Genomic DNA, 26,279 nt, shown 5'->3' on the forward strand with positions numbered 1-26,279 from the left:
GCACAATAGATAAATATATTGCAACAGTAATATTCCAACTGTATAACCCAACACGGATCTTAAGGAGCTGCATTATGGTACACTGTGTCAGGATATTCTGATTCTGAACAAGCAGCGAAGTATTAAGAACATTATAATCACATATTTGTGACCTTACACCTTAAAGGGTTAAATTTTCACACACTTTGCGTTTTCACTTCTTCATTTTTGATGCAAATCTGACGATCTGTCAAAGAACACATCAAGCCTGGAAAAGGACGATGCCCTTTTCTCCTGTTTAAATGCAAACAATATGTCCCACGTACACCTGATTCAGTGTCCAGATTCTACACTTCTTAAAAACACAAGGGGAAGGGAAGGGCCCATATCAAGCACTGTGAATCCAAAAGTGAATTTGGACAAAGTGAATTTGGACATCAACATAAGAGGCATTAAGCATTGGGTAATTAACCTGAATATGTATATTTCTAAATATGTTCTCTTTATTTATGTATTTCTGGGTTGTTGATCCGATATGCCCCCATAAGAACCCCATCCTGTACTCAGGGCCAACTTTGTGTCCCAAAAGCCAGATAGAATGTGACGTAGCCTTATCAGTTCAAGCACACATTCTCCAGATTCAAGTCATTTTTAAGACACATCAGCTACTTTGAAACAATATTTCAAATTTTATACTATGCGTTCATAGTTTTTCCATATTGTTCAACAAATTTTACAGAGGTTTTAATTATTATATAGTAGTATTAATAATGCTAATAATAATAATAACAATAACAATCTTATGATGATTATTATTATTATTATTATTATTATTATTATTATTATTATTATTATTATTATTTTGTAGCTATTTTCTGTGATGCAGTGAGAAATATGTATTATGACACCTTTTGCAGTTTAGCTTCTTAAATGATGTGGAAGATCACTCTCCGTTGTAAATAATCAACAAAGGAATAACAAAAAAAAGGATTTCTCTATTCTGCCACCACAAAACCACCACACTGGAAAAAGACTGAAATGTTTGATGACAATGCGGCAGCGGCAGTCGCTCACCTTTTGACCACGATAAAGGCACTTTAAAGAACAGCCCCGTGATTGCTGTAAACACCTCCCCCCTGCTCTTCTTCCCGTGTGTCACCGTATGCCAAACCGCAGGTCGGAACTGCCAAACCAGACGCGAAGAGCCTCTTTAATTACAGCGCCACGGAACGGAAGGCTGACGAAAACAACGCTACTGGAAATGACGCGACACTTGTGCACGAGAACGTTGGCGGACGTAACAAACAAATACACCCCCGCTATTTGAGAAATAAAAGAAAAGAAAAAAACAGTGGATCTACAGGCAATTACACCGTTTCATTTACATTTTAGCCATTTAGCAAGAACTGAAGTACTCTTAACTGTGTTGTGGAGTGTGCTATTTTAAAAATGTGTATACAAGTCTGGGGATAAATTTTTTTTTTCTTTCTTTCTCGATCTTTGTCTCTGTAATCCTCAATTTTAGATTTGTTATCAAACAATTCACAGTTTAATTCAAGGGGCAGATTTTCAGTGCACATACATAAACCATTTATATAACCTATAATTATATTCATATATTCCAAAGCACCTTGCCCAAAGCTGCAACAGCAGTGTCGTACCTGAAAAATCAAACCCATGTCCTTTCACAAAAAAACCTCAACAAACATTAAAAATTTAAATCCTGACATTACTGCATTTTTGTGGGAGATTGCGCCTCTAACCAGTTGCCAATGAACAGTTAACAAGTCATTGTATACAATGCTAGAAATGCTGACCTCTGAGCATGGTCCCTTTGCAGTCCAGAACCTGTTTAAAGAAATGAATTACATATTGCTGAACCCTAACCTAATTCATAGGCTGGTTTTGAATGATATAAAAAACAATCAAGCATGTCCATACAAGTGCATGTGCACTGTGCCTATCTCAGTGCAGGTAACTACCGTAACATTTAACTTGACAGCCATGACTGACTATGGGGAATAAATAGCATGTCCAAAAGGATGTTTTCCCCCGCAGGTCATGACCCACCTGCACCCCAGGCACAGCTTGTGATCCACAGCTTGATAGGTGTGTAGTGCCCACCCGGGTGCTGTGCGGCAGCCATTTTGCAGCAAAATTCTCGCCACACATAATCTGAAGTGGAGAGGAAGATAAGGACCTCTTAGCCCAGGGGTGTCAAACTTTCAATCAGCAGCCAATTAAGGCCTTGAGAACGGGGCGGGGCAGCCTGTAGTGTAGTGGTTAAGGTGAATGACTGGGACACGCAAGGTTTGTGGTTCTAATCCTGGTGTAGCCACAATAAGATCCGCACAGCCGTTGGGCCCTTGAGCAAGGCCCCTAACCCTGCATTGCTCCAGGGGGGATTGTCTCCTGCTTAGTCTAATCAACTGTACGTCACTCTGGATAAGAGCGTCTGCCAAATGCCATTAATGTAATGTAATGTAATGAGAACAAGGTGTGTGGACTCTTTAGCCAATGAAGGACAATGAAACACACCAAAAACCAGCAGACACTCCAGGACTGGAGTTTGACAGTCCTGTCTTAGCCAGTTAAATCAGGGCATGATTAGGTGGCAGGATGAGAGATTCACGTTGAGACTTTTAACCAGGGGTGTTGTCCCAATTCTGAAAAAATTCATCTGGAGGAGACAAGTGGAGGATGCATTTTTCAGGGCATTGGGACACACTGCGGGAAAGCCCCTATTCTTTGTGTCATGGGATCTTTAACGAGCCCAATGAGTCAGGGCCTCGGTTTACAGTAACACCTCATCTGAAAGAAGGCACTTCCTACAGTACAGTGTCCCCATCACTGCACTGGGGCATAATTAAGCAAAGGGAAGAGGGCTCCCACTTGGCTCACCAAAAACACCACCAGGAGCAACTTAGTTCTCCCAGGTGGTCTCCCATCCAAGTACTAACCAAGCCCACACATGCTTAGCGTCAGCCAGAGTCAGAGTCCATGACAGCTGACAGTGTTCCTTCCCCGATTCCCATGCCCAAAGTCTAGCCAAACTGCCGCACTGACCACATCATCCTCAAATACTGATGCTCCAGGTGGTCCCTTTTTATGTACCCCAGAGCCATAGAAAATAACCAGAGAAAGTACCTTACAGGCAACAATATGAGAGTACTGAAGATGTCGGGGCATCCCCAACACATGGAACATACTCTAGCCGGAATGAACTTTCACTAAAAATAAAGTTTGTGGTGAAATGACTTTTTTTTTTTACTTACCTTTGAATGCAAGGTGAATAAATGTTAGCGAGGTAAAACCAGCGGGACAGAGAAATTGCTCTGGAAAAAGTAACACGGCTCTAAAACCGAAAACAGGATGCGTATTTTAACAGAGTGGGCGCTGAAAAGTACCTTTCAGCAGACCTTACGGGTAGCACTTAATCACAGTTCGAGTTTAGAATAGATAGTAAAATTTGGGGCATTTTCCATCACAGGTGCAAGTAGGGGCAGTAAGTGGCTGATATTTGGGAAGACTGTTGAATATGTATAGACTGAGCGTAAATCCATGGTTTTTGACAAATGTTACTATATAACCATCAGACAACCTCTGTAATGTTCCTGTTTAGAGACATAAAATGCCATGAAAAGTGTACTCACACTGAGCAATAAAGACGTGTACATAGACGCAGAGCTCCTCTTCCAAAAATGGAATGTCTTTTGTCTAAAATATTTCTTACATAATTATCTTTCTCCACCTCCTGATCAATGTGATTGTTATACAGTATGCAACAAATATTTTTTTACAGTTTCTAACTTTTTTACTTTTTAATGCTATGCGTTTGGAATGTTCTTAAATGAAAATTCTAATGCTGATGTAACAATCACTGTAAGTATTTGAAAGCAATGGATTTCTAGAGCGCTGACTTAGAATTTTAAAGAGAAAAAAAAAAAAACCATTACACACAACCTACTCTTTCAAGGGGTTTTAATAGACCCCAACAGCAATGGAATAATTTCCCTCATAGTTTACACACAGCAGGTACTCTAAACCTAGACTTGTGGTGGTGTATACTTGTGGTTTAAAAGCCCTTCTCGCTGTGCTGTTACCCACACTCTGTGTGCCATCGTAATACTGTTGCCAAGGTTCCCTCGTGACACTTTTGGTATGATCTGAATTATGATGCTGCGTGGCTATCACAGCTGTACAATAAATCATGAAGTGCACATTGGAGTGTACGGGTGACCCTTCTCACTGGCGTCACATTCAGCTCTAGGGATTTGGTACTTCTTAAAAGTTCCTCGTTCCGCCTCTGAGCTTGGAACGATCAGTCACACACACACACACACACACACACACACACACACACGCACAACAATCAAGCTTGCCACTTGCTGATTTTAAACCCCATTTAAACTCATGCTAGAGTAATGGAAGCATGCTCCTGCTCTTAATCCCTGCTGCTAATTTTCCTGTTTACACAACAGTATAATGCCTGTATGCACTATGCTCGTGTCGTTTTCATTGTTGGGCTTTGACCTCAACTTTGTGTGTCTGTTCTGGCAATACAAAAGAGATGGTTGGATGGATGGAGGGATAGATTGATAGATAGATAGATAGATAGATAGAGAGACACTTCCGAAAGTATTCAGACCCCTTCAATGTTTGTACACTTTATCGTGTTGTAGATTTAAATGGATAAAATTACAATATGTGCCAATCAATCTACACCCGATAGCCCATAATGACAAAGTGAAAACATGTCTACAATTTTTTTGCAATGTAATAAAAATCTAAAACTGACATCTCTCATTCACATAAGCATTCAGACACTTTGCTGTGGCACTGCAAATTGTGGTCAGGTGCATCCTGTTTGCTTTAGTTATCCTTGAGCTGTGTCTAGATCTCGGTTGGAGTCACACTGCATGCCAGGACAAAAACCAAGCCATGAAGTCCAAGGAACTCTGTGTAGACCTCTGCGATAAAATTGTAGTCAGGCGTATACTGTATCAGGGTAAAAACTATAACAGTATAAAACTGTATAAAACAGTATAAAGCTGTGAGTGGTCCCAGGACACAGTGGCTTCAATAATTGTGAAATGGAAGAAGCTGGGAACTATAGGGCATTTTACATAAGAGTGCCTCTCTGCAGACCCCCAAAAGAAAACAGACTGTGCTTACCATGTTGACACAGGGTCAGCAAGGCTTGATGAAAAGTCAGTGCCCGTCAATACAGGACTATTGCTCCCATCATTGTGCTGACTCTGCGCAATTCTGCCACCTCAGTGGAATGCACTGTATAAACCATGGGTTTTCCACAATACAGTGGTGTAGTACGCCGGTTGCTGAATAAAGATCTTGAAACAGCATTTGGAAATAAACCACAGGTAATGCAAGTTACCTGTGAGTCAGCATCCAGCTGTGCTACAAAGGTTAACCAGGTTTGTTAGGCATACAGCGATAACATCAGCAGGACCATTGTTGTTACTGCTGTCTTGTGACTCTTTATTTGATGATTTGTTGTTTTCCTGTAAACCCTGGGCATATCGAGGGGAATGTGGAATGGTTCGGGGAGACACACTAATACGACCTCCTGCGCACTATTCATGTAAAGCCATTCATATTACATCTTGTAATTCTTGTAACACATTGTAATTCTATTTCTGCAATGCACATTGTTTTGTAAATTGTATTAATTTGAACCTGCATCCTCTTGACTCGCATCACTGCCCACTTTTAGAGTCCTCACAGATATAGACAACCTAGGATACCTGCACTCCGTAGTCACTCACCTATACACCAGTGCCGTCACAAGATACATAATTGTATCATTGCAGGCTATACAGGCCACAGGCACATCCGCATTTACATAGATAGCGATTGTATAGAGCCACACTATTGGCGGACATTTGCAGTTCCTTTTGTTAAACTGTTAGAACAGATGAGCTGTTGAACTTATCATTTGGAGTCAGATAAACGAGAACAAAATTAAATTAACCCTGTTCCAGTAGCATTGGTCAGACTACACACATTTCCTTCACCTCTCAGATACTTCTACCTCTTGGTGTATTTGGGGGGTTCTTACAGAACCACCAGGACTCTTCCTAGAGTTACCCGTCCAGCCAAACGGAGTAACCGGGCAAGAAGGGACTTGGTCAAGGAGGTGACCAAGAATGCAACAGTTACTCTAAGAGAGTTTAATCACATTAATCACATCGTGAGTGGCATTGTACAAAAACATCAGTAACATGTAATGTAACGTTACATTAGCGATGCTCTTCTGCATACGTTGTAATGCGTGGTTATTTGCGTTACTGTCACCTTCCTGTTAGCTTCGACCAGTCTGGCCATTCTCCTCTGACCTCTCTCATTAACAGTGTTTTTTAGCCTGCAGAACTGATACTGTTTACTGATAACCAGCGTACTACACCACTGTATTGTGGGAAACCCATGGTTTATACAGTGCTATTTCAACTCAACAGTTCTGGGAGCATTCCACTGAGGTGGCAGAATTGCGCAGAGTCAGCAAAATGATGGGAGCAATAGTCCTGTATTGACGAGCACCGTCTTTTCATCAATCCTAGCAAAACGCGTATTTAATATGAAGTATTTGTGGAAGCATAAATCTGGTAAATGTAGTGTTTCTAGCCCTCGACTCGAATGCAGGCAGCTAGAAAAAACTACACATCCCAGAATGCTTTACGAACGCACTGTCTTTCTGGTGGTTTGTCAGCGGGAGCTTGACAGCTACCTCCAAGGAGGTGAATATAACCAAATGTTGTAGTACTTAGCATGCAATATCAAAGCGTTTAGACAAGGGAACAGAAAGTTAAAGTTCACCGTCACCTACCTGTCGAACCTCGGTCAAATGGGAAACGGAATAAATAAGGTAGGCTTGCATCTCGACTGTCAATTGTGTGCGTGTTCGTATAGTAAACTGCTAGTGGCTTGCTAAGTTTGTGAATTATATTTTACTTTTCTCAGTGCGGAGCATTTCTGCGAGATAAAATACTGAAGAAAAAACAAAAAATAGTGTTGTTTTTATGCAGCCTTCCTCTTGTAAAAGACGTGTGCATTTTACAACAAACACGTCTGTAGGTATGTCGAAATAAGCAGCCAGGGTCTATAAAAGGCTGGATGCTGCCTGAACCTAGCCTTTCCCTTCATTTAGGGCATATTGACATTGCCACGTCCAATTTAATTTGAATGACATTTTTGCATATGCCTGCTACTGTAAGCCTAGTATGTAACAGCAATCTCTCTCTCTCTCTCGCTCTCTCTCTCTCTCTCTCTCTCTCTCTCTCTCTCTCTCTCTCTCTCTCTCTCTCTCTCTCTCTCTCTCTCACACACACACACACACACACACACACACATCGGCTATATGTTGTGGGTGATAGACTAAAGGATCACTGTATGCATACCACACCGATGTTCTCCAAAGCACATAAGAAAACAAGCACAGCACACAGTAGTTACGGTATTTTATTCAGCGCTGGAAATGAAATGAGTTCCCAATGCGCTTCTCCTATCCGGACGCAGTGCTAAATAAATGACTAAATTAAAAAAATTTAAAAATCGTGCAAGAATGTACAAGTGGAGATTAGATCTTAGGGTACAGAAAAACCTTATGCTTCCGCATTCTAACATTCTCATAGTGCATAGTGGTGGTTTTCTTTTAGTTTTCTTTTCAACCTGTCATTTGTCACTGACGGCAATTTTACATCGCTGACTCCCCCCCCCCCCCCCGCCGCCAAACAAAACATTCTCACGCCTACACACACGCGCTGTATAAAATGTGATTTTGTGATTTTCACTTCAAGTTTCCCATGAAATGAAGTTTTGATGCTTTATGAGGTTCTTAATGATCCCAAAGTTATTAGTTCTTAATTTCCGCTCTTATTTTGCTCATCTTTAATTATTTTAATTTATTATTAAGAATTCCTCTGGGATTATGTTTCAGCTCAAGGGTTGGTCCAGAAGACTGAGCGGTGATTGTTTGTGATCGCCGTTCATTTTCATGTGGAACCTTGCACGTTCTGGCACGAAAACGCTCCTGTCACGTGGGCTACTACTGTAGATTAAAATCGGCCCTCATTCTCCCGGGGCATTATCGCGCCGAGTTAGGACGCATTCCCACTCCCAGTGAGTTTTAAATGAGTGTTAAATCCAGATAAGCGGAATTTTTTTTTCAAGTGAGCGGAAGTTCATTTGCTCTAATCGGGATCTCTTGCCAAATGAGCCAGAGACCGGCAGCGGAGAATGTCGAGTTCTGACTGTGCGTGCTGCTAGCTTCCCCCCACTCTTGCTCACACACTGTGCCATTCGTCATTCGTCAGTGGTCAAATTTAGCCCTGGGGCTTTGTGCCATGTGTCCGTGGGGTTAAATATAACCGCTCTCTCCGCCTGCATGGGTCATTGTCACGGCCATTGTATCTGCGTTAACCTCCTAAGACCTGGCCTACACATGCGTGGACTCCACATTTTGGGCTGTACAACCATAATACTTAATTCTTAAGACCGAGAGTCCACATATGTGGACATCATTTTTCTCAAAAACTACATCATGTCAAAAGATGATGCTTAGTTTTTATACTTATCAGGTCCCAATAAGCCCAAATAGCAAAGAGAAATTAAAAATGCATACCAAAAAAGAGTGCGGGTCTTAGGAGGTTAAAGCAATAATTTAGTAGTAATATTCACAGCTATTTAGATCTTTTTTGGGGGGCGACATGGCTGTAAGAGCAGTCGGAGGGCAGTCGGAGGGTTGCCGGTTCGATCCCCCGCCTGGGCTGTGTCAAAGTGTCCCTGAGCAAGACACCTAACCCCCAAATGCTCCTGACGAGCTGGTTGGCGCCTTGCATGGCAGCCAATCCCCGTTGGTGTGTGAGTGTGTGTATGAATGGGTGAATGGAGAAGCATCAATTGTACAGCGCTTTGGATAAAGGGCGCTATATAAATGCCATTATTTTAAAGGATAATAATGAAATGAATATTTTAGACGGTGGTAACGCTCTGGTGAATGTGACCGCTGACTGAAATGCAGTACTCAGGGCAGTTGCAAACGCATGCACGTAAAAACCATGACCAAACATCAGTTAATCTCTTGTTGGTTGCTTGTTGCAGGTCCTGCCGGATTTATACCTGGGGAACTTTAAAGGTAGGCCTGCTTCCCTCTCTCCCTTTGAGACAGACAGAGTGCGGTGCTGTGCGCTGGTCAGACCGTGTGTTTAATGATGGCTGGTTAGACCATGTGTTTAATGATGGCTGGTTAGACCGTGTGTTTAATGATGGCTGGTTAGACCATGTGTTTAATGATGGCTGGTTAGACCATGTGTTTAATGATGGCTGGTTAGACCATGTGTTTAATGATGGCTGGTTAGACCATGTGTTTAATGATGGCTGGTTAGACCATGTGTTTAATGATGGCTGGTTAGACCATGTGTTTAATGATGGCTGGTTAGACCATGTGTTTAATGATGGCTGGTTAAACCATGTGTTTAATGATGGCTGGTTAGACCATGTGTTTAATGATGGCTGGTTAGACCATGTGTTTAATGATGGCTGGTTAGACCATGTGTTTAATGATGGCTGGTTAGACCATGTGTTTAATGATGGCTGGTTAGACCATGTGTTTAATGATGGCTGGTTAGACCATGTGTTTAATGATGGCTGGTTAGACCATGTGTTTAATGATGGCTGGTTAAACCATGTGTTTAATGATGGCTGGTTAGACCGTGTGTTTAATGATGGTCGGTTAGACTGTGTGTTTAATGATGGTCAGTTAGACCATGTGTTTAATGATGGCTGGTTAGACCATGTGTTTAATGATGGCTGGTTAGACCGTGTGTTTAATGAATGCAGTGCTACACAGACCACGTTAGACCGCGTGTTTAATGAACACAGGCCTATACAGACTGTGTTTGACCGTGTGTTTAATGAATGCAGTGCTATAGAGACCGCGTTAGACTGTGTGTTTAATGATGGCTGGTTAGACTGTGTGTTTAATGATAGATGATAAGAGTTGATGTACGCTCATGAGCACTTTATTAGGTATTTTTTAGATTTATTTTTGAGACTTCTACTGCTGTAGCCTATCCACTTGCAGTTATGATGCGTTGTGTGTTCAGAAATGCTCTTCTGCATACCACTGTTGTGATGCGTGCTTATTTGCGTTACTGTCACCTTCCCGTCAGCTTTGACCAGTCTGGCCATTCTCCTCTGACGTCACTCATTAACAAGGCGTTTCCGTCTGCAGAACTGCTGCTCGCTGGATTTTTGGTTTGTTTTTTGCACCATTCATTGCAAACTCTAGAGACTACTGTGCGTGAAAATCCCAGGAGATCAGATCAGTGGTTTGAGATACTCAAACCACCCTGACTGCCACCAACAATCGTTCCACGGTCAAAGTCACTTAAATCACATTTTCCCCCCTATTCTGACGGTTGATGTGAACATTAACCAAAGCTCCTGACCTGTATCTGCATGATTGTATGCATTGCACTGCTGCCACACAATTGGCTGATTAGATCATCGCATGAATAAGTAGGTGTGATAAAGTAAAGTGCTTGGTGAGTGTATGTGTTTCAGTTCCCCTCTAAGGCGAAGCTTGGGGGAAATGCTGGCCTGCCCTCCAGTTTCAATAGGGCTATCTGTGACCTGGCTCACAGTCCAGCCCTGTTAGAGCCACAGCCCAGAGAGAGAGAGAGAGAGAGAGGGGGAGGGGGGAGGGAGAGATTGAGAGAAAGACCCTCCCATATAGTACTTCCCTGGAGCAGAAGTGGACAGGGGGTGGTGAGGATAGATTGATAGTTAATAGATAATTAGATACATAAATACATAGACAGACAGACAGATATGTAGATAGATTGATAGGTAGAAGGGATGTCAACATGCTGTGTGATATTTAGAGTGATGGAAAATGTGGAGTGGAGCCTTATTTATTTCCCCAAGGCATGAGAGAGAGGGAGGGAGAGGGAGAGAGAGAAAGGGAGAGAGGGAGGGAGAGAGGAGAGAAGGAGAGAGAGGGAGAGGGAGAGAGAGAGGGAGCGAGAGAGGGGGAGAGAGAGAGAGGAAGAGGGAAAGAGGGAGAGAGGGGGTGAGAGAGAGGGAGAGAGAAGGAGAGAGGGGGAGAGAGGGAGAGAGAAAGAGAGAGGGAGAAAGAGGGAGGAATGTTGCTTTAAACACACCGTTAGTATTAGCGCTGGTTTCAGAATGAATTGGTCTGTGCGGAAAGCAAGTGGCGTCTTGTCATCCAATCAGACACTGCCAACTGACTCATGATCTCTCATCATTATTTTTAGTTTGCTTTGCCCCGTCTCTTGTTAAGGAGCAATGAGAGCGTTTTATTGCATCATCCTTGCCCTTTCTAACGGAGCTGCAGGTGCCCAGAGCAAGGGGTGCCTCTGTACCGTAGGGCTCAATGAGCTGAAGCAGCATATGACAGACTGGGGTCAAATAATCTACGTAATTGTTTTGTGTGCAAATACTTTTCTGTGCTCGATTGATCTTGCCTGGTGCAATTGAGCCAAAAAACAGGACCAGGAGGCAGGGAGCGTTTGCACTTTTTGAGAGGATTTCATAGGTTCCAGTACAGGAGACAAGCTCAGTAAAGCTTAGAGAAGTTTTTGAATTCAAAACAATTACGTATTTGACCCAGGTCTGGTATACGATAGTATATGCTCATGTAATGTACAAGACAACGTGTGCGTGTATGTCAGTCCTTAGTGGGTATAAGACCAATGAGAGGGAAATCACTTTCACCACTAATTAAGTTAAAAAACAATTCCGATTTTTGTTGAGGGACAAACAGACGTATGGCAGTGGGCTGGTTTTGGCGTGAGCGGGTTGGAATCTGAAACCACAGAGGGGCACTCTCTCTGCGTGCGTGCGTGAGTGTGGGAAGGGGCTGAGCCCACCTCCTGCCCCCACCTCCCCGCCCTGGGATGTCCCCAGAGGCAGTGAGAAGGTTTCGAGACTGGGGCGAAAAACCTCACCTCTGGGACCCTCACCTCTGCCAGCTGAGCCCCTGCTGCTGGACTCCTCTGTTCAATCCTCTCGTTTTTAGCACCACGCTCGTTCCCCTGCCCACTTCTTTAATCGTGTCAGTAATTTAGCTGCAGAAAAAACATTTCATTTATCAAAAAATCAAAAAAAATTATTTTTAATATAATTATATATATATTATATATATATATAATATATATATATATTTTTTACATTTTAACATTTTAGTTCACAGGACCAAGCAGACAAATATGCATACACCATATGATCTCATGAACTCTATTTCAGATACGGGATTGGTTGTGTAAGGAATTAATACCCCTCATGTTGCATTTCTATTAATCCTGATATTATTTGTATATTTGTTTCTCGAAATTTTGTCATTTCTTTATTGGTGGTGCGGGCATTAATATTAGCTTATTAAAGTGGTGAAGGTTAACTCCAACAGTAAAACACATGACTGATTCAGACGTTTAATTGTTATTAATAATAATAATAATTATAATAATAATAGTAGTACCTTCATTTTGTATAGCGCTTAAAAAAACCTAAAAAAAAAAAAAAAAACATTAGTATTGCCCTGTAGTTCCACTAGAGTAAGCATTCTCAATTATAATTCATTGATTTATTTTATTTATTTATTTAAAAATGTATTTAAAAATAGTTTTATGCCAATGTCTTTGGCAGTATATATGTCCAGATTGTTTAAAACAACCATTATTTCATATGAAACCTTGGACAACATTGATTTATTTCACTGTTGGGGTTGGGGTATCTGAATCAAAGGATTTGATGTGCCTTGTCATAATTTCATAAACCGCTTTTATGATCACACATTATTTTGAGGAACAGAAATGTTCTGCTTGGTGGAGAAAAAAAAAAAACAGACCTGAAACCCGTTTGGTTTTGATCTTGAACACAAAGTAATGCCAGAGTGGCTGCATAGATTGGCACTTTGTATTGCGGAGATATTGCGTAGCAATGTGTTTTCATCGTTTTATCTTATCTATGTTGTTGTACTGACAATGCAAGAGCAATAACAAACCGGCGGACAATGATAGCGACAATATCAAACCAAATTAAGTAAAGCAAACCATCTGTGATATTAGGTGTGCAGTTTTCGAATTACTTGTGAAATAACTGTTCTGAATCATAAATTGTAGACACATGCAGCATACGTATATGCATTCAGTCATTGGCTCAATCATTTACCTGTATCTATTCTATAGACAGCATAGGCTTTTTATGGATCTAATCATTTTTTGACTTAAATAAATTACTAAACTGCAAATGGCTGTTGTGCCAGTAGGCATCAACAAGAAATAAACATTAAATAGCCGCCCATTGATTTTTAATTTTACTGATATAATAATGACATTTTATTTCTTCAGTTGTGGTTTTGTTATTTGATGGTGGTTTTGCAGTCTTTCACAAGGAGCATAAAACCATTGGTTTGCATAATAGCAGTAATGCAGCTCTGGAAAATAAGAAAGTAAAATGCTTTTAATGTGACAGATTTAGAACACACTTATTATTCAATGCGTGTATTTATCAGTTTTATTGCTACACTCTATCTCCCCCCTCTCACAAATCCTCAATTCTCTTCTCCTTCGTAGTGCTTCTGCAGTATAAATGCAGTGTCTGAACTCTGAAATCCCGGCAGGGCCCAAGAGGCACAGTTCACTGTGATAAAACTTTATTCCTCCTCTTTCAATTAAAAAGTCTCCCTGTTTGAGTGCTGAGTGCACAGTTTGACTATAAAAGGCCACGTCTTTCTGAAGATTATCTCAAGGGTCCCACATTATTTTAATAGAAAATATGTAATTCATAAGAAATGGGGGTTTTTTTTCATGTAATGCAAATAGTTGTTTGTTTTGGTTGTATTTAAATATTTATCTACATTGATAGTAGAGTTTGCAGTCCTCCACACTGCAGGTCTGTTGACTTTGTCTACAGAACATGGTCACAAATATGTAGTTAGAATCTTAACTGAACTTTCTAAAGATGATAACAATCCTGCTGGTCATTGAAAGCAATGGCGTTCTAAAACACTGGCTTAGAAAATAAATAAAAAAACATACCTACAAACCTACTCTTCAAAGGGCATTTTTCAGCTAGGTAATGTTTTATCATTTGAATAAATGTATTTCCATGTATGTGTGTTTATGGAGACTGGCACAGTATCCTGCAGGTTCTACATATCGCACACTGCTAGCATTCACACCCTCGTCAGATGTTTGCAGAACAACTTGAAAAAAAACAAAAGAAAAATACATCTGTTCGAAGCAGAAAACCTATGGCTTCCTTTTGAAGAACAAAATTTGATTATAACATTTGCTGTTTGGTGCTTTTCAGCCAAGGTGTTGGACTGTTTTAGAAACATTGGCTTTCCGGTTTTTTCTTTCAGTTGAAAATGAGAAAAGCTGTTTGTGTGTCCCAGGGCTGGGCAAATTCTGAGGTGAAGGGCTGGGGTTTCATGGAGAAAAAAATCGCCTCAAATCTGTCTGACGGACACAAGCGGCCTTCCTGATTGGTCAGCCAGAATGTTCTGATTTTGTTTATTTCGCTGCTGTCTCCCCCCCCCATTTCACAGATGCACGGGACAGGGAACAGCTGGCCAGAAACAACATCACCCACATTCTCTCCATCCACGACAGCGCCACTCCGCTGCTGCAGGTACGACCGCTCGGCTCCGGCCCGGCCCGGTTACTCCACCGGGGCCTGACGTGGCGGCGACCGCCGTGCGCTCTGAAACAAGATGGAGGCCTGAGAGCACAGTACTGCCCATTCTTACGCTGCGCAAAACAGCCACACGCAGGTAACGGGGTGCTGCCAACATCCCAGCATGCAGTGCAACACTGTGCAGCTGTTCTGGGCTGCTAGCTGCACACCGGAGATGAAGGCGTGATGGCACTCTCAGCTGTCCTGATGGCCAGGCATGTTACATTAACAAAATCTATTGAGACTGCTAATGCACTTTCATTTTTATTTTCCCATTGAACTCTTTCAATTTAAATGACAATATTACATATTATAAAGTTAAATCAGGACACAACTTGTGGCCGTTTTTTGGCCTTGCGTGAACAGAGAAAGCCATGATTTATGTAACACATAGGTAAGTCTGTGACCAAAGCACTTTTCATGTGTGCATTCAGGGGTTGGATCTGGTAAATGGTAAATGGTAAATGGTTGGCATTTATATAGCGCCTTTATCCAAAGCGCTGGTGATCTGGTGCAGCCTGCAAAGTAAACATATCTGATCACAGTTGGGCTCACTGTCACCACCAGTGCCATGTCTACAAGGACATACAGTAGTGCTGAGTGACTGTGTCAGTGATGCAGAAGGTGACCAGATCAAACGCCTGCCTTATCTACAGCGAATACTGTGACTTTCTAATGAGGGATTCCATGGAAGAGGTTGACTTGAAGATGATATGTCATTCAATTATAATTGTCAAAACCGGACAATGTATGCCCTGGCCATAACATAGAAACATACTGTATGTTCCTGTTAATTGGTTATGGTGCAGTATGACATGGGCCAAAGGATGAACAGCTTGCATGTTTGTGAGTAATATATTAAAAGAACAAAAACAGACCTGACAGGACATTGGACATTGAGCTCTTGCCCTCAATTTCCTGTAATGGAAAAGAAACCAGCAGAAAGCAGAACACATCAAAGTAATCTCCGTCACAGCACTGACAACGTACCATAGAGTTCACTTCACTGTGAAAAAGGTCCACTGTGGTCTGTCTTTCTACTGTCTGTTGGGCTTTCAGATTATTCATTTTTATGAACTGCATGCTTGTTTTATCTCATACGTCAATCTGTGCCTTAATATGCATAACCCGTGCAACAGCGCAAAAGTGGAACAGAACCGAATTATGTGCCAACGATGACTTTTTATCCGTCTCTGCATCTACTGTGCGAATGAACGAAAGCATGCTTTGAAAGTGCCACTTTCTGCCATTTCATTGTCGCAAGGAAAGTGTCAAGTAGTGTAAGTATTCTCACTAGTAAGGGTTTGGCATTTTCAGTCCTTGTTATGTAACAGGGAGGACAATGCAATACTGAACCCGCTGTGGGTCAGCATGGTAGTATCCTTGGCCTTGGCTTCTGCATAAGCTGCTATCACTCTGTGTTCTGCTCTGCCAAGGGGGCTGCCAGGGCTCTGAATTTCAGTGTGAACTTTAGAATATCTAAAACAAATGCATATATATATATGTATATATATATATATATATAATTGTATGTTCCAAGTCTTGAAAGTACAACTTTCTAAAAGAGTTAGTCTCAGGTTAGTTTCTCGGTTGCCGCTGGTTTTAGAGCCGAGAGGCGAGAGCGGAGTCATAGCGAAAACGCCAGGCGCAGACGCTGCGGATCTCTGGCCCTGTCCTCAGGCCACCTGAGCTCAGCTGCTTCAGCCTTTCAGTTGCTGAACCGGCAACGGTCTGCTCAGAACCAGCAGACCATCGGTTCCCGTGGAGACCAGGGACCTTCCGTCCCGAAACAGATCTGTGTCGGTGAAAAAAACGACAGAGATTAGTTTGATTGCCGGATATGTCTCTCGCAGCGCACCACAGTATACAGTACTGTATGACTGGAAATGGAGATTAGCACAGTAACTGTTTTGTCATTGTATTGTCAGACTAGTCTGTGTTGTCATTTATGTGGGAAACCTGCAGCAAATACACAGGCTCCCTTTTCACAGACAGTGATTTTTTGGGTGTTTCACCAGCGAACTGCACTAAACCCTGGGCTGACGCAGTGTCCAGTCTCTCTCTGATACTCCATTTTTGCATGCCCAGGTGTAACTGAAGAATCCGGTCCCCCCCCCCCCCCCCCCAGGAGGGAACCTGTTTGTCCAGTAGTCACACCCTGCAGCCTGCTCTCCAAAATGTGGGTCTCAGTGACATTCATTTTGGAGCCTGTCGTCTAGTGGCTAAGCTCCAGGGGGGATTGTGCCCTGCTTGGTCTAATCGCATCTCTTAAGTTGAATAATTTAGGAGCACATTAATGCATCCCAATTAGTAGAAATAGCTCCCAAACCTTTTTTTTATCACACGTCAATTTACAGGTGAAGGCTCGGATGCTAATGGTGACGCTCCGCAGAGCCTTGGTATCTTCTTTTCCAGTTTCACATGGAGGTGGAGCGGTATCTGTCAGTGCCTCTCCCTGTATGGGGACTCGCGTCTGACTGGCCTCAGTGAATCTGACCTTTCTCATGACTTTCTTCTCTTTCACACGGAGAACAGAACTGAAAACCCAGGCCTTTCAGAGTCAGCGACACATAATATCTGTGTTTTCACTGCTTCTGAGTGGGGCGATGGCTGGGCTGTTTTGTTTACTTCTCTCCGCCCGTACGTTGCCCAATGTTGTGCGACTGGCGTATGGGGCATGTCGGCCCCGGCTGTGACTCAAAGCCAGGGCGGTACTGCAGTGGTGTATGGGGTGTCCGGGGTTCCTGGTCCGACCTGATCCACCGCCAAGCCACTCTTCACTATACAACATGTGAAGCCCAACATGCAAAGGCCTAAACGCATGGAGTTGGTGTTTGATTTTTAAGGTCCATTGTTATAATAGGAGACAAATACATTTTTTCTGCAGTCATAAAAAAACAGATCTTAATTATTTTAATTCTTTTATAGACCTGTCTATTCTTGTACTTGTCCTGCAGGGGTGTTCTGAAGCATAATTAATCTGATTATTATTATTGTATTTTTAGGGGAAGTTTTACAGTTAAAATTATGTCATTATTAGTACTGGTCTAATATCCAAAGGCTTTTTTTCTTGCCAGAGGACTACTGGTTGAGAGGTGTGGGTGTTAGACATTTGAACATAGCTACCTACTGCTTCCATGTTGAAACAGATTCATTTTCAGTGCAACCTACACCGTAAAACAATGGGGAGCATTACTGTTCAGCAGCCATCAGACTGCTGGCATTTTGAGTTAAAAACATTTAATACCTTAAATGATAAAAGTTATAATTTCAAAATAATAAGCACAATTCAAAATAATTTCTACAAATAATTACACTCAGTTGTAACTACTATAAGGTTGAGATCAGAGACTTACAATGACCAAAAGTTAAAACAGAGTTTCAGTTCCTTATGTAAAACATTCAGGGTTTGAGGGGCATAGCATTTTAAAGCATTCTTACGAAAATTTCAGGAACTTGAAAAACTAGACAGTCTTGGGAGGGTGTGTGATAAGGCATATCATATCTTTTACATCACTTCCCTAAAAATGAAGTGAGTTAAAAGGGTCATTTATGAAGGAGGACTTTATGAATAAACATTACATTACAGTTACATTAAGCAACTTTTGTTGAATAGATTATTGTGGCTACACCGGGGCTTGAACCATCAACCTTCTGGGTCCTAGTCATGTACCTTAGCCACTAGGCTACAGGCTGTCCCCTCATGAACAGATATGGATGTAAAACAGATATGGGTGTATCATATTTGTCCCCAGTAATAATTAGTAAGTGGTTAACAACACTGGACCCAGTATAGACCCTTGAGGCACACCCTTTGACAAATGTGAAAGACCCAGACTGTTAAAAACTCAAACTCTGTTAAAGACTTTTAAATATAAGTGTGTGGTAGCTAAGGAACAGTCTTTCTCTGGATTTATTTTCTGAGGCTTGTGTGACTCGGCACCTTGGTAGTATAGGGGTGTGGTGGACCGAAGTGATCTCTTTGCGTGACTGAGAAACGAAAAGTCAGTGGCCAGATTTACATCTGAGCAGTAATATCTCGCCAGCACTACACGCAAAAGGGATGACACTGCTTTTTTTTTTCTCAGCATGACGGATGAAGCCAGGTGTCTGAGGCCTTTAATATTTGCATACCTGACTGTTACCTCTGAGACCAGTTTCTTGGAAGTCAAGATGGTGGGTGGGTTTGACCTGCAGAAAATCTTTGGGCCTTAGTGATCCGTAAGCTCATCATTGAGTGCTTTCAGCCAGTATTGCTTTGCTGGACCTTTTAAAGAGTTAATGAATTATTATATTTGAAGATGAAGACATTTTCTGGCTGTGCACTACAGCACATTGGATTTAAAATTAAACAATGGATATGGGGTTATTAATGTGCGGACTTCCAGCTTTAATTTGAGGGCATTTACATACATATCCATATTCGTGCAGGAAATACAACCCGTATATATATTTGATAGTAAAAAAAATGGCAGTCTGTGGAATCTTTAAGCTTTCAGAGTTGTCTGTAAAACCACATTGCACATGATAATAGTGGATTATTTGTATACTGGGACACATAGAATGCAGTCAGAGCAACAGAAAGCTGGGAGTAACTATGTTATTTTATGGAGAATGAATGGAACAGAATGGAAATATATATAAGTGAATGGGAATTAAAAAAAAGTTGTTCTTTGGTTTAAAGCAGGAATACTCAAATCCGGACCTAAAGGTTAGCAGTGCTGCTGCCTTTCTCTTCTGCCTGATAGTCCATAGTCCAATAACGTCACAGATTGACCAGATATCACACTCACCTGGTGGATCAGGTTTATATCAGTCCCTGATTGGAGGGGAGGAATGAAACCAGAGTTCAGTATCCCTGCTTTAGAGCTTTTTTCTGCAGTTGGGGCTGCCGAGTCCAAGAGGCTCTATTGAGTACTTTTTCTCGCCTTTTTTTGGGTGCTCCGTTTGCCATTTTCAATAATCCCCACACCACCCCCCCCCACCCCCCGGTGATGCGTTCAGTTTTGATAACCATGCAGTTATTCAGCATTTTATGCTTAAATGAAACTATGACTAATTACCCCACCCCGCCCCCCTCCAGAGACACATGGGCTGGTGCACCCCTGATGCAGCTGCAGACCGTGTCAAATTTTTTGGGGGGGGCGGAGGTGTCAGACTTACGAAAGGATAGAAGGAGAGAAATCTGCAGCGCTGCTGTAATGAACGTGACACTGCATCCCCCCCCCCCCCCCCCCCCATATTAAAGTCACATTAAAGTAACAGTCACGGTTCCAGCAGACAGAGCTATCCAAGTGGTTGTATGCCCTTGTAGTCCTTGCACAGTGACCCGCTCTGTTAATGGGGAAAGCTGACATTACTCAGTGCAGTCACTCTGACAATCATGATGGCCTGCAGCCTTAAGGATTTATTTTATTAATTTTATTAATTGGTTCCCCTGATGTAAACTTACTAACTTCAGGAGAGGAATGCTGTTACTTTTCTTTTCAGTGGCCAGTCAAAGGGCCTAATTTATGGGGGGGGGGGGTTACAACCTCCACAATATTATTAAACAAGCCAAATGACCCTTAATAATATAGCATGATGGTGAAAAAAATGATTTAATATTAAGATGTGGATTACATGTTGTGCCTGGGATATAGGCCATACCGGTCAGTAGTTCACCAGAAATGAGGGTCTGTGCGTTTCGACCCCCTCAGTATTCAAACTGAAGTGTATTCGGAGTAACTGTTAAGTTCCACGTCAGCTCGAGTTGAAACAGTTTGTCTCATTTCAAGATTTGCCAATGGGACAATTTCAGAAGTAATTTAAAATAAGCTAATATTTTCTACCTGAGCTAAATAAATAGCATTTTAACTGTCATTACAAGACTTAAGTACTTTCACACTGAAAGTTTGAGGATCTTTTTTTTAAATGTAATTTTTAAATTTTTATTTCCCTTGGCAACACTATGACAACATCACCCTTTGTTAGGGCAGCCTGTAGCACAGTAGGGCGGCTGTAGCTTAGTGGTTAAGGTACATGACTGGCACCCACAAGGGCGGCGGTTCACTTCCCAGTGTAGTCACAATAAGATCTCAATAAGACGTTTTGTCAGCAGTGCAGAAATGCTCTGTTTGATAGTGATAGTAAATGAACCTGAACACAAAGAGAGAAAATGTAATACAGCGGTTTCAAAATCCTGCATTGTCACTTTCACAGTGTTGCGTACATGGAGACTGCACTCTGACATAAGAGAGTGCCGTTACTCTGCAAATACAGTTTCTGTGTGTGTGTGTGTGTGTGTGCGTATGAATGTGAGTGTCTGTGTGTGTGTGTGTGTGTGTGTGCCTGTCTTTGTGTGTGTATGTGCGTGCGAGTGTGTGCATCTGTATGTGTGTGTCCTTTTGTCTATGGCCTAGTCTTATGGTAAACACTATGGCAGTCTTTGTGTCCTATCTTGTAGTGATTTACAATGAGTTCTCTGTATTTACAGGAAAAATGAAGTCACATTTTACAGTAGTCAGTGCAATTTTGTAAGGCACGGACTCCATTCATACAACAAATAATAATAATAATAATAATAATAATAATAATAATAATAATCATCATCATCATCATCATTATCATTATTATTATAATAATTATAATAATAATAATAATTATAATAATCATCATCATCATCATCAGCATCATTATACTACTACTAATAATAACAATACTACTACTAATAATAATAACAATAGTAATTACAATAACAATAATAATAATAATAATAATAATAATAATAATAATAATAATCATAGGAATGCTTTACATACAAAATTAAAAGGTGCTTTATAGATTAAAAAGGCAATATTACTGGAAAATGCATATATTGGTGAAGCAACTAAAAGAATGATGGTAATAAATGAAATGGGGGGGGGAAGGAAGATGCCAGAACATTTTTTGGGCTAGTATAGTTATTCAAGTCTCTGCGTTACCGTGGTGACACAAGCTGCAGGCTAGCAGTAGAAACTGAGACTTTTTGTGTCGTAGGGCCATAGAGTGCTTCATAATAAAATAAAGTTTTAGATAAAATTGTGAACCTTTAAAACGAGCTCTGTGAGCATTCGTGGGCGTTAGCTCTGCAGGTCCTGACAGTTGCACATCCCTAGAAGGAGAAAGGGTGACGCAGCATCAGTCATATGGTGAAAAGATCGTTTCTGAGCGAGCCAGCGCTCGTTTTGTCCTTATCGTAAGCGTCTGCCAGGTGCAGGTTTGGGGGATTCGGGTACGTGTTGTCCCTTCGTGTGCGCGCCTGGCTTGCCTCATTTCCGTTAACGAGTATTGCAGCAAATTTACATCATGTCGCAAAAATTAGTTACCGAAATCCGATATGTTTTCTGAAATGACTTGTATTTAGGGACAGAGGCGTCATTTTTTGCCTTGCAATGACTTTATTAACTTAATCATGTAAGCGTTTTTGACAAAAAAAATTAAATATAACAATGCAAGGAGGTTGTTTGACTTTTTTTTATGCACTTTTTATTATTAGTTAATGGACATTTAGACCAGTTATTTCACATATAGATGTTATAAATGTTAATAAATATAAGGGTAGCAAATCTAAACCTAGTAGTATTTTTAGTAGGCTATAACTGAGGTGCAGAGGTATAGTCTAACAAATTAAACAATGATTGTAAAAGTGCACATTGGTTTTGTGCAACATTCAGAATTGTATTGTACTTTGTTCTTTGTACTTGTACTTTAATTCCTGAATTTGAATTGAATTTGAGGTGAGGCACCAAAGAAGAGGCAGAATTTCAATTTCAGTTTGAAGCAAAAGAAATTAAATTCTATGAAATTCTTATACATATTTTAGCTGTTGTTTTTATAATAGGACATTAGGCTACATCTTAATAGGCTTTCTGAGGTCAACAATGGATGGAGCACATTCCAAAAATGGGGAATCAACATGCTAAATAGTCGTGCTAATGTTGTGGTCATCTCTTTAATACCCTACTCCAGCACAATGATAAGAACAGTCTGAAGAGCCCCTCCCATCCGTATGTATCATATTATTACCAGTGACTCATAGCAAAAGCACCGTAATGTCAAATCTGAGATGTTATTTCGGACAAATGCAAAATATTGGTTTGATATTACAGCCAGCTACATAAAGCAAATAATCCTGAGTCATTCCCTACCAGCTGTAAGGACCTGAACATCATCTTAATTGTAATCTTGAATTTCAAATGAACTTAATGGGTTTTTTTCCCATCATTCTTATCTCCAATGTATGTTGCTCTGTATCATCTATTATATTACATTTCTGCATGGTACTGTTGTACATATTCAGCAGGGTACATTTTTTGCATACCATCTATTTATACCCCTGGATAATTTTACTGCGATAATTCAGTTTAAGTTTTCATCATGGGTACAGCAGTTCTGCCCCAGCTGATAATCAAAGCTGTGGTGTTAAAAGCCCAGTCCCCTAACCCTTGTACTGTAGTGCCACCCCTTATTTACTTTATATACTGTATAAACATCAGCAGCATAATTAAAACAAACAAGAAAATAAAAGTATTCATCAAGGAGTGCTGCATATGCAAATTGTTGGATTTGTGTGCTTAGTTCAGTTAGAGCAGCTTGTAAATGAATGGGGATTCTGAGGCAACGGTGATAAGACCTGGGTCATCGATTTGGATTCAAATAATTTTCTGTGCTTTACTTGGCTTGTCTGATGATTGGAGCCTATGAAATACTCTCAGAAAGTGCAAACTTCTGGTCATCTTAGCTCAGTTGTACCAGTGTCAATCAGGCACAGAAAAGTATTTGAATCCAAAACAATTGCCTCAACAATTGAGTAAACGGATGCCTTTAGATCCAGCAGCAGTGCCCCCCTCTACTTGGGATTTGAACGTGCAGGTCCTGGGTCCATGGGATTTGCCCGGTCTCTGCATTGACATCTCTGCATTTTTTTGAGTGTGGAAAATAGTGGGCATCGGTTTGCTTTGAGTAATGCAATACAGGGCCTCCTGTATCCCAGCATGGAATGTCATTCCAATGCTGTTGTAATGAAAACTATTGGTAACAGTGCAAAATAAAAATAATAAATAAAATAAAAAACAACCTGCTTTTCAAAGGGCTAGTCTCTTTTACTGATCTAACTACACAATCCCTGTCACTCCTTATCTGCGGTGAATTCCCAGCGCGATGTATGGTAGCACCGTCAGATTTCACAGGATGAATCAGAGATATAGGTATAGAGACATAGAGACATATAGAGAGAACAGAAAGTACATTACAACTGAATGCAAACTGTCATGCACACAAGTCACAGTTAACGTGTGCTCACTCAGACGTGTCCTGGGAATTCACACGTTTATCTTTTCATACAAGACCGACCACAACGCTCAAACTAAAAAAAAAAAACCTGCAAAAAACTGCTAAATGGAGGTGCTTCTCTGAGAGACAGCCATCAACTGCAGATAATTAACAGAAGATGGTGAAAAATAATGAGGGGTGTCAAAATAAAAGCGCTTTTTATATATGCCCTTTAAAAGGTGACTGGTTTGTGTGTGTGTGTTTGTCAGCATTTGTGTGCACATTGGTGTGTGTTAATGTGTCTGTCTCAAGTTAAAGTAAATTAAATCTACACTGCATATCTGTCTTGTTTTAGTCATATAATGAGTCTCTCAAGTAGAAAATATTAGTTTTTTAGTTACTGCTTGCTTGACAGTTACATTTTCTTATTGCATTGGCATATGTTGAATATCTTACGTCATTGGCAACATTTTTTTTGTACTCAGCAAAAATAGAATAAATTAGATTTTAATTTTTTTTTAAAATTGTTTTTAAGTGTAAGTATGAGATTAAGATATAAGAGATAAGTATTATTGTTTTTTGCAGTGTACAATATTACCTAGGAACAGTGGTAACCAAACCTGTTCCTGGCAATCTACCATCCTGTAGGTTTTCATTTCATTACATTACATTATTGGCATTTGGCAGACGCTCTTATCCAGAGTGACGTACACTTGATTAGACTAAGCAGGAGACAATCCTCCCCTGGAGCAATGCAGGGTTAAGGGCCTTGCTCAAGGGCCCAACGGCTGTGCGGATCTTATTGTGGCTACACCGGGGATTAGAACCACCGATCTTGCGTGTCCCAGGCATTTACCTTAACCACTACGCTACAGGCCGCCCCTATTTCAACCCTAATTTGGCACACCTGACTCTAAACGAATTAGCAGCTCCACAAAAGCTCTAGCTGCCGAATGAGGTGCGCTTTGTCAGGGTGGGAGTGAAAACCTACAGGACGGTGGATCTTCAGGAGGAGGGTTGGTTACCGCTCTGAGAACATTCTGTCCCGGACGGTACATGCTTGTAGTCTGATACTGCCCGTTACACGCATGTGCTCTCAGCGCTGGGGCCCGGCCTCCCCTTGCCTCTGCAGGTGTTGTGGGCCTCGGAAAGGAGCAGGTGTTCCCGGCGCATGACCCCGTGAGCACATGATCTCTCGCTCTCCCACCATTGCGATGTTCCGTTCTCTGCTTTCTTCGGGTTTTCCCTGTTTCTTTTCGTTCGTTTTTTGTTAAGCGTGAAGTGAGCTGAAGGCCGGGCAGCAGGTTCTTCCCCGGCTTGCTCAGCCACGCATACCTAACGGCCCTGGGTCTTTCACACTGACGGGAGTTCCCAGGCGCCCAGTTCGCTGGTGCCCTCGAACGTCTCTGCTGTTACTGTCAGTCACTACGTTAATTCCTGCACTAAAGTTTTTTTTGGTAAGATGTAAAAAAAAAAAAAAAAAAATGTGTTACTGTTCTTGTGGTGCTGTGCTTTAGATTGGTTTGTTCAAGGCATGACCTGTTCGCAGGGAAAGTTTCACCATTTCGGATGTAGCCGTTCCGTTTAGCAAATGTGTTGAAACATGCCAAAATCACGACTAGGTTAAGGGTCAGACCGTGTTTGCTGGTCAACCTCGAATGCTGGTCAGTCTGAGGGTTTGAACGAACGTAAGGCAGTTTTATGGGTGTCAACGAATGTAAGGCAGTAAAGTCTCAGAAGCAACAACCCTGGTAAGGATCCATTAAGAATCATGCAGACCTGTCCCTAGTCCATTCGTGGCCCGTGTGTATGAAAGTATGTATTTACCCAAGCGGTTCTGTTTTCACGTGGGTGGGGTGTTGCTCAGGCATGCGTACGGAGGGTGCAGGGTGAATTAACTCCAGTGAACCTGCCGTTAAATTTGTGCAGGGCAGAGTGGGTGGGAGGGCTGGTGCTTTTCACATTGCATTACATTATTGGCATTTGGCAGATGCTCTTATCCAGAGCGACGTACAGTTGATTAGACTAAGCAGGAGACAATCCACCCCCGGATCAATGCAGGGTTTTAAGGACCTTGCTCAAGGTGTACGGATCTTATTGCGGCTACACCGGGGATCGAACCACCGACCTTGCGAGTCCCAGTCATTTACCTTAACCACTACGCTACAGGCCACCATTGCTGCCTCTGCTTCGTTACGTGCTAAACCTGCGGTCAAGACCCTTTGGGCTGTGATACTGTGGAGCACAGGAAGGCGCCAACACTATCGGTGATGTATTTCAGAGATGTAGGT

At 41.6% G+C, this 26,279-nt stretch overlaps 1 protein-coding gene across 2 annotated transcripts in view; it reads left to right on the plus strand.

The window, feature by feature from the left end:
- The first annotated feature begins 6,702 nt into the window (after nucleotides 1–6,702).
- LOC133127025 (dual specificity protein phosphatase 22-B-like) overlaps nucleotides 6,703–26,279 on the plus strand; it is a 27,756-nt gene continuing 8,179 nt past the window's right edge. For both annotated transcript variants that reach the window (XM_061239616.1, XM_061239617.1), the window contains exons 1-3: nucleotides 6,703–6,862; nucleotides 9,097–9,130; nucleotides 14,570–14,652. In XM_061239616.1, the coding sequence (XP_061095600.1) occupies nucleotides 6,842–6,862; nucleotides 9,097–9,130; nucleotides 14,570–14,652 (138 nt within the window). In that variant the 5' untranslated portion in view covers nucleotides 6,703–6,841. The remainder of the gene's footprint in view (nucleotides 6,863–9,096; nucleotides 9,131–14,569; nucleotides 14,653–26,279) is intronic.

This window comes from Conger conger, chromosome 4 (assembly GCF_963514075.1).
Source record: "Conger conger chromosome 4, fConCon1.1, whole genome shotgun sequence".
Lineage (NCBI taxonomy): Eukaryota > Metazoa > Chordata > Actinopteri > Anguilliformes > Congridae > Conger > Conger conger.